This window comes from Pavona decussata, unplaced genomic scaffold, assembly GCF_977016875.1.
Source record: "Pavona decussata unplaced genomic scaffold, jaPavDecu1.1 SCAFFOLD_36, whole genome shotgun sequence".
Taxonomy (NCBI): domain Eukaryota; kingdom Metazoa; phylum Cnidaria; class Anthozoa; order Scleractinia; family Agariciidae; genus Pavona; species Pavona decussata.
In genome coordinates, this window is record NW_028145458.1 from 34,674 (window position 1) to 48,814 (window position 14,141).

Consider the following 14,141-nt stretch of genomic DNA (forward strand, 5'->3'; position numbering starts at 1 on the left):
GGCATACATTTTAGTGTCTTTAATCGTGTAACGCGCTTGCTGGTCTTTGTGATATTGGGAGACTGCTGTCCTTGTCGCCGTGCAATGTTTCGACGATTCAAACTAAGGAATGTACATTTCAATTTCATCAGTTTCCTTTTTTGTAACTGTGTTTCCTAGGTTGGTATTGTGGCATTCTCCAGCCGTATTCAAACGCCTTCGGGTTGTTTCAGCTCCACAATAGCGACAGGAATTCCTGCTAACTTAAATTTACTAAAAGAGTGGCTGCGAAAGATATACGCACTTGGTAAGTTAAATGTTTGCTTTCCCGTTTTATTTTACTTATTATCTGTTTCATTTTTATAGCATTGGGTGGTTGGCTGGTTCGCTAAATGATGTTGTTAGATGAAAAACGTTATTTCTCATAAAGCACTCATCGTTTGCTTGTACTTTTAACACGTCTAACGTGTTAAGAGATATGTCAGATATGAAAAAGTTAAAATCCCTAACATAAGCCCTTCCAAAAATAACCCCACCCCCCAAAAAACCCAAAATATCAGACCCAAGCACGGCTTTCCAATGATAAGCAGTTAGTTGTTTTGGCTGTCAGCTAAGTATTTCATTCTGTTTTAATTTTTTCATTGTCAGCCAGCCCTGTCCAAATTTCGTCATCATTTCACCCGATGAAGCCTGTTACAAATTTTGGCTCAAAATGTAACCAGACTACCCCCTTAATGGAATGTAAGATCATCTTGATGAAGAGAACAAGACTTTTAAATTTTAAAGACATGTTTCGGCAACTCCTGTGCCATCGTCAGTTTACGGATGGAATTACAATGATCATCAATATACAGCGGAAAATTAGAATAACAATGGTATGATACAACAACTAATTACAAAGAAAGATTAAGATTTACATGAAACAATTGTTGATTTAGGGAGGGTTTCTCCCAGTGAATATGCACTGCCTCCTTGATTTTTAATTTTGTCTGTGTTCTTGCTTGATCTATGACAACAAAGCACTTGCTCGAACAAAGTGTCCGGCAACTAGGCGAATCCTGTAGATGCTAAAAAATGTGAGAGGCCTTATCGGTATTTAAGTGCTCATTTATGCGCGTGCAAATTTGTCGGGAAGTCTCGCCGACATAGCAGATGTAAGATCAGAATTAGTATTGAGAATTCTACCGCAAACGCATCAAAACGTCTAGTGTCAAAGTTAAAATTAAGTCAACACAAACTTTTAAAGAACTCGACTGATGCAAAATGAAAATGAAAGTAATAGAGATAAAGAGGAATTTTAAATCTCGTTCTTCGCATTTGTCTAATTACTTAGACCAAGTTTACTGTGAGTTGACGGAGTGTTTTGGTGTGTTTCAGGATCAACGTATTATGCCCCAGCTTTCAGGCACGCCTTTAGCATGTTTCAGAATGTAACCAGTGACCAGGTAAGGCCTCCACAAGTCGTCATCGCCATCATCACCATCATCATCATCATCATCATCATCATCATCATCACATCATCATCATCAGCTCCACTTCCACCGCAAACTTTTTAATCTGTGTAATCCGAATCGATTACATTTCTATCAATGTGTAATATCCTGGATCTTCTAACTCTAAATGGCTTACATTTCTTATACAAAATATTAACGGCAGACTGATCCCAACGGCGGAGGTGACTAGCTTGATAAAACAAACAACAAAGGCTAGAATAACTAAAATATATTTGTTTTTTTAAAAAACAAATTTTTGCCCGATATTTCGGTTTGCAATACAAACCTTCCTCGGGGGCTGAACGAAAAAGAAAAGTGAGAAACATAAAAGGATCGTTACAAAGGAAGATATAAAATATAAAATGCGTGACAATGATTGGTTGTTTAGGACTAAGTTACAAGTGTGAGACATGTCATTGGCATGTTTCGTCACGTCTATTTATACCAAGAGGGTGCAATGTTTTAGCTTTGTTGATTAAATGAGCTTTTCTTTTTAAAAACAAATATATTTCAGTTACTCTAGCCTTTGTTGTTTGTTCTCTCAAATTCGTCACCTCCGCCGTTGGGATCAGTCTGCCGTTAATATTTTGTATTTGAGATAATTTGCTGATCCAGGTCTACAAGTGATCCGGCACCACTCATCGGTTTGTCCCTGTGGAATCGCAGATTTTATTGTTTACATTTATTACTGAGGGCATACACCGTATTCACAAATGGCCGCCAACCTGGGACGAGCGCGCGGCCAAACATGGAATCGAGGCGTTTTAGGATAAAACTTCCAGATCATTGTAGGAAACAAGTGAAATTATGTCTGTAGTCCTTTCGGAAAGCGATATTCCTGGTTCCTCTTTAAATGGAAGAAATCCATCGGAGCTGAAAAACGACGAGTTACGTTTTTGGCTTAAATGCCGTGATGATCCCGCCAAAGGTTTACGCACAAAAGCCCAACTCGTTAAGCGGTAAGCTTGTATTGTTCGATCGATGCATCCTTTTGACACAATAAACTTTGAAATTAATATACTCTTTTGTGTTTCTAAGCAGTAAGATAGTATTCTTCGATCGGTGTTTACGTTTGACACAATCAACCTGAATACTCCTTTGCGTTTCTGAATAGAGTTGAAGAATACATCAGTCAAGGAAAGGACGGTATTGTTGTTGATCCTGATCCAAATTCACTGTACACGAAACGAAAACTTGCCAAGCAGAGTGATACTGCTGGGCAAAATTACGTATTACCAACTAGTTCCAGTAGTTCTGCTGTCGCTTCAAGTTCGGAGCAAACGGTGAATTTTCCAAATCATGGCTGGGGCAATCGCTTGAAAAAAATGCCGCTTTTTACCAAAGCAGAGATGAATCTATTCATTGAAAAAAGTGGCAAACACCTAGGAAGCAGTCACCATTCCGTACCGACCAGCTGGAGAAAAGCAAAAACTTTTTTAGATGACGAATATCTTAAAGATGTTCAATGCACAAGTGATGAAACCCACTTTTATTTTCGCTGCAAATGTTATCATTCCTTCCGGAAAAACGACGAACCGCATGTTCTTAGGGTTGCATTATGCATTCTATCAGGAGATGTTGTGCAATCAACGTGTTCTTGCGTTGCAGGGAAAACTGGTTACTGTAATCATTCTTTGGCACTAATGCTGAAAATGTGCAAATATTCTTTGTTTGAGAGTACAAGTACGCTTGATTTGCATGATGATGCCGACAATCCAACTGAAGCTTGCACGTCAAGGCTCCAAACCTGGCACCGAAAGGGGAGGGGGGACACTATTGTGTCAGAACCAGTAATGGATTTAATTGTCAAAAAAACCAAACTGAGCGACAGTGAACCTCGAAGAGAGCCGGGCTTGAAGTGTCTACTTTACGAAGCAAGAAATAATGTCGCAGTCCAAGAGGACGAAGAAACAAGATTTAAGGACACTTTAAGGGAAATAAATCCTAAAATGGGATTAGCAAACGTCTCAAGCAATCATGATAACTTGGTTGATACTAAGTATTGGAAAAGTCCTGTAGGATCCTTCTCAAGCTACCAGCTGTCGCATACTGAGTCAAACTTTGATGTTTATATTAACGTTGAGTCTGCAGTTCAGAGAATTGATACAGACACAAACAATCCTCAAATAAATCAGTTTCCTCGTTTCCCTTTACAAAACCTAGGAGAAAGTGAGGAACGTAACCTGAGTGATGATAAAAAGGAGTTTGTTAACCGACTAAAGTTGGACGAGGATGAGATTAACGCATTAGAGGGCGCCACAAGAGATCAAGCCAGTAGTGAGCTGTGGAGATCCGAACGTCGATTCCGGTTTACAGCTTCAAATTTTCACTTAATTTCTCACCGACAAAGAAACCATCAAAATTTTGCTAACACTCTTATACATCCCAAAGCTTTCACTTCAAGGCATACAAGCCACGGAATTAAGTACGAGCCAGAAGCAATACATGCCTACATGAAGCATATGACCAATAGATCAATGCCAGTTGATGTTTATAAATCTGGCCTTGTTGTGTCCCAAAAAGAACCAACCCTGGCCTGTACACCTGACGGGAAAGTAATCGATCCAGGCTGCACAGAACCGTTTGGATTACTTGAAGTAAAATGTCCTGAGACGAAGTTTCTTGTGACGCCACTAGATGCTTGCTCTGACAGCAACTTCTGTTGTGAAAACGTTGATGGACAGTGCAAACTGAAAATTACCCATCCCTATTATGCACAGGTACAAGGTCAAATGGGAATTACGGGTTCCAAGTGGTGTGATTTTGTGGTGTACACCAAGAAGGGAATGTCAATAGAAAGAATCCCCTTTGATCCCCAGTACTGGCATGAACTGGAAGGCAAGTTACTTTTGTACTATTATGGGCATTTCATTGATTTTGCTATTGTTGAAGCCTTGTAAGCCCCAATGTTATGTACATTTAGGCATATATTGGGCTTGGTGGAGGTTTCTTCTTGGGGTTTCACGAGCTTACATCCCCCATCCATCAAACCACAGGTGTATATGTCAGTTGACGAAAATAATGTTGTTGCTAATGATGTTGTTATGCTAACAAAACCTTTACATGTTTAACACGAGTCTATACAATCAACAGGAAGTAATAATTATTTAATGTAGACAAGAAAAGGGCAACTGATACAACTGATTTATTAGTCATATTTTTGTAACTGCAACAAGATTGTTCAGAGACTAAAAAAAAAACAATGAAAACTTTAACTTCGAGTATGTGATTAGGTCGTGAGTCCTCAGATTATTATTCAGATAAAATGGGATCCTGAACGTTACATAAGAAACTACAAACCGTCCACATTTGGTTGACCAGAGGAATTGAAGTTAACTGTGTTATTCTGTCCCAAATGTGGAAATTTTTAATTTTATTAATAGACTTGAAATCTTCAGGCATAGATTTATCAACTTCCTCTCGGTTGGGCCAAATATTTATAGTGCCAAAACGAAGATACATAAAGTTGATCCAGGAAACAAAAATCCTGCTGACTGTTGGCTGAGAGATGCCAAATAAAAATGCCAAATGTGCCTCATTAAACCCTTGTCGCAATCGGCACATGACTAAAAAAATTCATCTTCGGGTTTCAGAGTTCTCTTTCGCCCAGGTTTGTTTTTCTGATTGTCCCCATCGTAATTATGTGCCTGGACCTTTTTGTCGGTCGACCGCCAGTAGCGGATGTTTTGTCCGTTTTCCCCTGGGTTTAAGTATACCAGCGTGGCCTGGAATGTCTGCACGTTTGGAAACCCAGTGTAAAACGAAATAGATTCATCTCCAGACAGATTATCTATGCAAAACATGCGTGACTTTAATTCTCCGTTCTCCTCGAGTTGACGCTTAATTTCTGCCTGAGCATTTCTCAATTGGGCTTCTACATTTCCTAGTTTCTCTTTTAAAATTGATACTTCCTCATCTAACCGCGCAGTTTCCTCTTGAGCTTGTAACAACTGGAATCGTAATGACTCGCATGAATCTTGTGATTCAGTATTTACGATTTCAGCTGTTTCGAGAGAAACTGTATCGTCCGCTTCGGATGTTATGTCGCTGCTTACCGTGAATGATTCTTCCGTGAACGATTCCTCCAGTCGACGCTTTCTCTTCTTCGGTAAAAATCTTGCAGACGGTGGCGGTCTCTTTCGCGGTGAAGTGCGCCATGCAAATTTCGAAGGAACTGCGGTGATGTCTACACTCATCTTCTTTCCTCCAAGGTCTTTTTTGATTTCGCTTTCACGAAAGTGCAGTGAGCAAACTTTTGTAATTTCCGTCAGTTTGAATTTCGTTCCAACGTCTCTTCGAATCTTCTGCAGCCATTGAGCTCGAAGGTTTGGATCTTTCGGAAAATTGAAAAAGCCGACTCTCTTTCCGTTGGCGTCTACGATTCCTCTCTGGTTGCAAAGAGGAACACAGCAATTAATATTTGAACTCGAACTCATCCCCAATGAAATTAGCAGTAAAAAAACTGTCGCATTAAAGAAATCGCTTTTAGATGACCGATAATTTCAACGTAAGTTGGCCAGTTAATTGGCCAAAGTTTGCACGAAAACAAATATTTATCCTAAAACGCCTCGATTCCATGTTTGGCCGCGCGCTCGTCCCAGGTTGGCGGCCATTTGTGAATACGGTGTATTACCCTTTGGTATTGAGCTGCAATCGTATTAACCTGGGCCCGGTTGTTCGAAAGCCAATTAATGCTAATCTACGATTGAGTTGGTTAGTAATTAAACTCGAATCAAAGTTCACGTTAACCCAGGATTAGCTTAGCCGGGCTTTGAACAACTGGGCCCTGAGTATCAGGCCTTCCTAGGCCCCCCTCTCCCCCACTGAAAAGCCTGATACTCAGGTTACAATCGTATAAGAGTTTTGGGCTCAGTGAACAGAGCAAAAAATTATTGAACTCTATGAGCTCCCATTTGAGGGCACACTGACCTTGTCTGACCTTGCCGTTTTGATTGGTTTTCGTTTTACTCAGAGTTTTGATAGAAGTAACATCATCTTGTTTCTCACCGATGGTGATCCAAATGACTCGGAAGCCGGGATTTATCAAGCAATAGAGGACGGACAAACTAGGATGGTAAGACTGAACAGTTTGTTGTGAGTCACAATTAACTATACAGTTTGCACTACGCCAGATTGTTTCTTATGAAGTATATTCGATATAATGTGAACAGAAAGGGCAATAATATACACTTAATGTACGATCCCGATGGAAACAGTTAATTTTATTTAACGAGAGTACTGATCTTTCGCGAGACGAAGTCGTGGGAAACATCAGTACTCGAGGGAAAACAAAACTAACTAGTTTCCCGAGGGACCATACATTAAGTGCTTTGTTATATATTGAGACTTTCCCTTCAGCAATCACAGCAAAACAAACAAACAAACAACTGAGAGGACAACAACTGCGGAATTGTATCCCGGTCGGGACCATACATTAAGTGCTTTGTTATATATTTAGACTTTCCCTTCAGCAATCACAGCAAAACAAACAAACAAACAACTGAGAGGGCAACAACTGCGGAATTGTATCCCGGTCGGGATATATTTGTATTTGATCAGAGGCACGTCACCAAGAATCAACCAATCACAATGCTCGTTTTGTTGAGTGAAAGTCAAGGTGTATAACAATGACACATGTTTGCTGACGCCACACCCAAAAGGTTTCGTCCTGGATCTGAAAAGATCTCGGCATTTGATATGGACTACTGATCCAGTGTATTCACTGGAGAGGTACAAACAAGTGCGAGTATTAGTGTTCCTCCTTAAACACTCCGCCACAAAATCACCAATTAGCAATCGACGTTTCCTATGTGAACCGAAAGTCTCAGTATCCAGTATAGCTCTCGTATTGAATATTGAAAGTCATTTTGGCTTTCTTTGGTTTTGTTCACTTCACTCTGTAACTGGTTACCAAAATGCCGCCTCACTTTCAACCAATGACAACCAAAACCAAAACCAATCCTACCTGCTCGTATGCAATTTCCTTCACTTGGCACAGGTTGCATGTATTTCCATCGAATTCTGATTAGCCCATATCGATTAGTTTTATTATTTGCTGTTTGTAGAACAATTCCGTCCAAATCAACACGTACGCTCTTGGTAAAGGACTGTCGTCAAGGAGCCTCCAAAGACTACGAAGAATTGCATACAACAACAGTGGCGTCTTCGTAGAAATCAGGGATCAGAATGGTGGTGTCTTGAAACGCATTATGGGAAGCTACTACACATCGATCAAAACGCCACTTAGACCGGGACCCAGGCTTTCACTGCCTCACATGGACTCGAGGCTTGGTCTAATGGTGACATTGTCACTGCCTTTGATTCAGAATGGATCCTTTACCGGTGTGGTGGCTGTGGACCTTCCACTTGAACGCCTCTTCAAAGAGGCCCTTCAGCTCTCTTATGCTTCACTGACGTATGCTGTGCTTGTAGATAAAGAAGGTAAAAAGGTTTCTTTAGGGGTTCCGTTGTATTCTTTGACGAAGCACACTAGCCTGTGTAGCAGGCGTAATCAAGCAGGGGGAGTGAGAAAAAGTGAAACGAAAAAGCGAGTAATGAATCTCTTTTTTCCTCCCATTCTTTCTCGCTCCCCCTCTCTGATCCCTCCCCGATTACAACCCGCGCTATGCAGACTAATACTCCGCACAACTCACTAAAAGATTAGTTAAACCATATACTAGTCACTGCTTCTTTAACTCCGTCTATTCAGTCATTCCAATAATGCACGTCTTCCACCCACGTCATTTCATTTTGATTTAGTATATGATAATTTCCATCACTGTTTCGCTTCTTTTGTCTGTTACTCTGCCTCATAGATCCATTAACATTCTTTTATTCGTAGCTCTTTGCGTAGTGTAACTGTTCTTCAAGCGGGCCTTTATTACCCACATGAGGCAGCTAAAACAGCGTCACCGCAGGTAGTAGACCGTTTTCAGAGGTTCGTCTCTTTCAATGAGCTTCATTCGTGTTATCGTCCATTATATTCTAAAGTAACTCTGGAAATTCCCCCAAGTAAAAGACCAAAGCATGTCACTGTCAGGTAGAAGAAACTCAACTTTGACCAAAAACGGTTCGGACAATCTGTGCAAAATACATAAAATATGTATTTGATTGATTTCAGGGCGTGCCATTCTGCATCCTTCTCTTCCTGGACCCACAGATGTCACTAGCAGCCGCTCTTTTTTACCGCTGTCGCTGTTGGAGCCCGTACTGCCTTCTGACGTCATGTTTGACATTACAACAGGTGGATCAGGCCAACAGAGCTTTGAGGTTAACAATTTGACCATTATAAGTGGAGAGCGATATTTTTATTGAAAGAAAAATTTAACCCCAGCTGAGACTGACCACATCAACTTCTATCCAAAGTATTTGTAATATGTCTTCTACTTCGTTTTAATCACACGAATTTTATTGCTGTCTCTTGAAAATGATGTCAATATTGAAACGTCGTGCAAAACGCTTATCGCTAATTTTTATTCTTAACAGAAATAACGGCTTCTAATATTGAACTGAAAAGACCTGGAAGTTCCTAAGTATCGTGTATTTCACGTTATAGCACTTGGGTACAAATTAAGTGAACTTTCTGTTTGCCGGTTTTAGGCTCTAACTATTTCTTTCTACAAGTTTTACCTTTTAGCTATTTTTCCACGGAATCGTGAAATTAGAGCCTCATGACATACTTTTTCATCGATGTCGTGAAACTGTGTGCGTAGATAACTAAGAATTAGGTACAAAAAGGGCATTGTCTTCATTTAATAGCTGACACCAACTCGCATCTAGACCATGACTTCATTATGTCTTGTTGCAGGCTGGCTTTCCTCAGCCACTAGGTAGTGAACCAGCAGATGGTACAAGGATACTCAAAACTAATGCTACGTACATTTGGTCACCAGTGGGAGCTGGCATTGCTTATTACATTGTCTGCGTAGTGGCCAATGAACAATCTTTTATCACAAACTTCAAATCAGTACGTTTTTCATTGTTTATATATACTTGCAACGCGCTTTACGTATATTTCGTTTTAAAAACCATTTTTTTTAGGAATCCGTTAGTTTCTTTTGTCGCAAAATTTACGTCGGTAATCTATTGAAAGTTAGCCTGCTGGCGTGTAAAAAACCATTTTCTCGGACTCGATACGAATATTTGAGTTAAAGTCTCAAACGAGCACACGGCCATTTGTAGCATGAAACAACTAGGACTCTTACTTCTCGACCCTGAATGCTCTAGTTCATCACAGGGTTGATAGCCACCGACCTACACACAAAACGATTTCACAAGTACTGTATTTTCTCAAACGCCCCCGGCGTTTATTTAAAATTCCGCAGTTTTGACACAAGAAAGAAAGTGCGTCAATAATACAACACGAACACGGGTACATTGCTATATTTTATTTCGCTGTGCAGCAACTATCCCAGTTATGTTACGCCGGTATTTTTCCTTTGAACGTTTATTAAAATACCAAAATAGCATACCGTACTAAGTATGTCGTAACAGTGCCATTCAAGAGGTTACTATTTACTTTTAGCATACCTCAGTGACCGACTATCACGTAAACGCGCAATCTGATTGGCTACACAGGTGCCGTCTATCGATCCATAGACGGCACCTGGAGCTGTTGAAAATGGCTTCTCCTTCGCGTTTTCGTGAAGTTTGTGAAGAAGACGTACAAAACGTTTTGCAAAGTGCGATTCCAGAAAAAAAAGAAAGCTACAAAGTATTGAATAAAGATTTTTAAAGGTAAGTGCAGAACAATTTCCGAAATAAAATGCTTTATTTAAAACCAACAAATTTAAGTTCGTAAGTAAACAAAACAAAGTGGTCAAAGAAAAGTAACAATTGCGGTTCTTGATTTGCTTTAGACTGGTTTTCAACCCAAAAAGAAATTACAACACCCTTTGAACAACAAACCAAAGCCGCATTAAACAGGTGTTTGCAGAGGTTTTATGTGTCAGTGAGACAAACAAATGGTGAACCATTTAAAGTTTCTCCACTTAAAGCCATCCGAGCGGCCATTGATAGATATTTGAAGCACAGTTCTACTATGTTTGAAGTAAGCACCTATTAACAAGCCGGGGTCTATCGTCGGTGATTATGAATTTAAGAACTGAGGCAAATGATACGCTAAATGCAGTCTGTAAAAATCTGATGAAAGAGGGAAAAGTTCGTCCAGTTGTTCATAAAACTCCCATCACAAGCGAGCAATTGCAAAAGTTTTTTGAAAGTAGTCAACTGGGAAATGCAGATACAAAAGATCCTAAACAATTACAGCAAATTACAGCATGGTTTTACACATACCTGTATTTCGGGAGGAGAGGAAAAGAAAACCAACGCAGTCTCACTCCAAAGATGTTTATGATCCACCAAACACCTCAGGGTAGACGATATTTTGAGCTGCGAAGAGTTTCCAGGGGCGGTTTTGACGACAAAAAACCACCAAGGCGGCGTAAACGACAACACCGACGAAGCAGACGGCAAAATGTTTGTCAACTCTTTTCCAGAATTTGAAAATGAAAAGGATTTTGAAATTAAGCTTAGTTTGAACTTAAAATCATTTTTTCTTCCACGGTTTGCAAGTTTCTGAGACTGCGCAATGTATGGGGAGATCAGTGTGTAGCTTTGTTTTAATTGATGAATGAACTTTGATGAATGAACTTTGCAAATGCGCCAGTTTGTCAGAGAGCGCGCGGGATTTAACATGCATCATTGCACAAATGTATCAAAATTTATAAAATAAAAATATTTTTTGGCTTGATAGATCGATCACTGAGGTATGCTAAAACAATTAGACGGCTCGCTCTCGGTTTCTATCGCCTTTGATAGTTGGCTCGGGGCTTCGCCCCTCGCTCACTATCAGTCGATAGAAACCTCGAGCTCGCCGTCTAATTGTTAAGTAACCGGTCCTTGTGACCTCGAGCCCTAATAAACGCCGTGGCCACGATTAAACACATCCGGCGTTTATTTGAAAATCGGCAGTTTTGACCCGGCGTTTATACGAAGCCGGCGTTTAATCGGGCTCCGGCGTTTAATCGAGAAAATACGGAACTTGCATTTTTAATACTATAAAGACAGGCTAAATTGTCATAGGCAGTTGAATGTCCTTTAGTCATACTATACACTTATTCATGGCCTACCGTTAATGTCCGTTCGGCGTTCCGCTCATACTAATCAACATAGTGCCAAACGTGAGAATATATACTGTGAATACATAATGTTCTCGCCACTCCGCGCGTTCAGGCCCTCCACGCCATCACAGGCAGAAGAAAGATGCGCCATTTTCTCTATTTCGCCTATGGTGGTGTAGCGAAAAAGAAACAATTGGACAATGGTGTTGATTTAATTGTAAAATGATTTTCCTGACATTCCTTGTTTCAGTTCAGACCAACGCCTCAGGTTGTACCGTCATTCTATCATCGATTAGATATATCCTGGAATGCTACCATATCCCATCCGAGGGACATCTGCAGTTGGAAAAATAAGCTTATTTCTCCAACGTCACCCACTGTAAAGGTAAGCAGAGATTGGCGGAGAACAATAATGAATTTTGACCTATCATTAAAGTAAGAAAAAACGAATTCTCATTTCCTCGCTCACAAGACAATATGTGAGTTCAATATTCTTGTAAAAATTGCATTTAGCAAGTTCAATCATATGTTTGCATTTCAGATTGCCCCAGATGCATATAACGACTCTGATGAATACATCTACTCAACAGAGACGCTGACAGATCTACATCATATCCAGCAGTTCTTCAATGATCATAATTCTCGGGCTAAGTACAAAGGTTACTATATTAATTTTAGTCAGTGTGCGCTTCACCCAGACCGCTTTACCGTACTGCTACAACCACCAACCACCCCACCCCCCCCCCCCCTGCTCTAACTACTAACGATTAATGCAAGTATCCTTGCATTGCGATAAAACGTTTATTTTGAGCTAGCCAAAAAATTGTGGATCACATCATTGAGATGGATATAGCATTGCAATTCAATTTAATTCAATTTTATTCACACTTATTCGAACGAAATACAATATATTTTATAGTGAGAAAAAATTAAACATGCAGAGCAATTTATTGAATTGGATTGACTTTGAATGGCCCATGTTCACAGGTCTGAGTGAAGCTATTCGTGCAGAAGTAATGATGACTTCAGAGTTAGATGATATATGGCAGAGAGCAGAATTCCTCGATCCAGATTCAGTTCAGTGGAGGTGAGCGTTCTTTGCACGTATCTTCTTAGTAGAGCAGAAAAAATGACTCTACACAAATTGTTTTTTTCTTCTTGTTCTTCTTCTTGTTCTTCTTCCTCTTCTTCTTGTTCTTCTTCTTCTTCTTCTTCTTCTTCTTCTTCTTCCTCTTCTTCTTCCTCTTCTTCTTCTTCTTCTTCTTCTTATTATTATTATTATCAATGAAGACATCTTTTAAAGATCATTGGTATGAGAATCTAAACGATATTCAGCTGTTTCCGCGAAGGTTGTCCAAAAAAGTGTAAAAGCGGTACGCGACAATGCCGAAAGGTAGTCTGGGAAATACCCAATAAGTTTCAATAAAAGCTTACAATCCATAATGCCTCAGTCGTACAGCGAAGACTTGAGATCGCGGACAATATGGATTCTGAAATTTTATTGAAACTTATTGGGTATTTCCCAGACTACCTTTCGGCATTGTCGCGTACGCTTTTACCTTTCTTTTTTCACAACCTTTGTCGAAACAGCTGTATACACCACGGACAAATTTAGTTTGAACTCGGATTATCGTGTGCTTAATTTTATCTGGTTTCAAAGAACGTTATGAAAAAAGTAGGCACCAAAACAAATTCGTTTTCATTTTCTGGGTCCGGCCTATGCGGTTTTCCATCTATTTTGCTTGTCGAGATGTATCACAGAGGTTATCAAAAGTCCAACCATACTGACTTGGTTCTGGCTAGTTCACTCAATGGCATTACTACATGAACTTCCAATTTCCATTCAGGAAACTTCTTACAACTGGCTTTTTCCCACTCACTAGGTTCGTTGGAACACAAAAAGGTGTTTTAAGAACATATCCTGGACTTCGGCTTCAAAAGACATATTCTCACAAACACCAATCTTGGTGAGTACGGAGTTAATGTACTCATAAACGTTGGCAACGAATTAACAGGCTAAAAGTAAGAACTAATGAAATAATAATCTGACAAACTAACAATAGACAAGATAAAAAACTATGAATAATAAATACATGTGCTCATTCTCTTCAGCCACACAAGTAAGCGTATTAATCTGACTTTGCAGGTTCATGGAAGCTGCGTCATCACGTGATAAGCTTTTGGTGTCATTGAGAACCTCGACGTACACACGAGGCAGAGTAGTAGGCTTTAGCAAAGCTGTTCGCAAAACAACAAAGTAAGTCCAGCAATCAGGACATATTTTCGCCAAGCTACAAACAAAACGAAACCAATATTTTTCCTATAAATAAAGACTAGTCCTGTTTATAAAATAAACATCAGGGTCGTAAGCTTCAATTCAGTTGATGACAATATATTTTTTCCCTTAAGGTACCCTTTCCGCTGAAAGTAAATATATTTGACGTTACGTAAGAAAGAATGAACAAGCGAATGATCATCGCGCAACTTTTAAAAACGCGTTTAAAACGAGATAAAAACACGCGTTCAAAACGCGTTAGAAACGCGTGAA

The 14,141-nt window shown here is 39.8% G+C and overlaps 3 protein-coding genes across 7 annotated transcripts in view; 2 read left to right on the top strand and 1 right to left on the bottom strand.

The window, feature by feature from the left end:
- The window catches only part of LOC146484174 (VWFA and cache domain-containing protein 1-like), a 31,980-nt gene that overhangs the window by 6,939 nt on the left and 10,900 nt on the right, over window positions 1-14,141 (top strand). For all 5 annotated transcript variants that reach the window (XM_085104999.1, XM_085104996.1, XM_085104994.1 and 2 more), the window contains 11 exons: window positions 160-286; window positions 1,357-1,424; window positions 6,445-6,546; window positions 7,538-7,913; window positions 8,593-8,741; window positions 9,280-9,438; window positions 11,844-11,978; window positions 12,135-12,252; window positions 12,581-12,680; window positions 13,477-13,560; window positions 13,740-13,850. In XM_085104999.1, coding sequence (XP_084961125.1) covers window positions 160-286; window positions 1,357-1,424; window positions 6,445-6,546; window positions 7,538-7,913; window positions 8,593-8,741; window positions 9,280-9,438; window positions 11,844-11,978; window positions 12,135-12,252; window positions 12,581-12,680; window positions 13,477-13,560; window positions 13,740-13,850 — 1,529 coding nt within the window. The remainder of the gene's footprint in view (window positions 1-159; window positions 287-1,356; window positions 1,425-6,444; window positions 6,547-7,537; window positions 7,914-8,592; window positions 8,742-9,279; window positions 9,439-11,843; window positions 11,979-12,134; window positions 12,253-12,580; window positions 12,681-13,476; window positions 13,561-13,739; window positions 13,851-14,141) is intronic.
- Window positions 2,280-4,372, top strand: LOC146484175 (uncharacterized). The gene is made up of 2 exons (XM_085104937.1): window positions 2,280-2,431; window positions 2,587-4,372. Exons 1-2 carry the CDS (start codon window positions 2,280-2,282, stop codon window positions 4,370-4,372), a joined length of 1,938 nt encoding a protein of 645 aa, XP_084961063.1.
- Window positions 5,039-6,093, bottom strand: LOC146484176 (uncharacterized). Its single transcript, XM_085104963.1, has one exon. The coding sequence runs from the start codon at window positions 5,906-5,908 to the stop codon at window positions 5,039-5,041; it is 870 nt and encodes a 289-aa protein (XP_084961089.1). The 5' UTR covers window positions 5,909-6,093.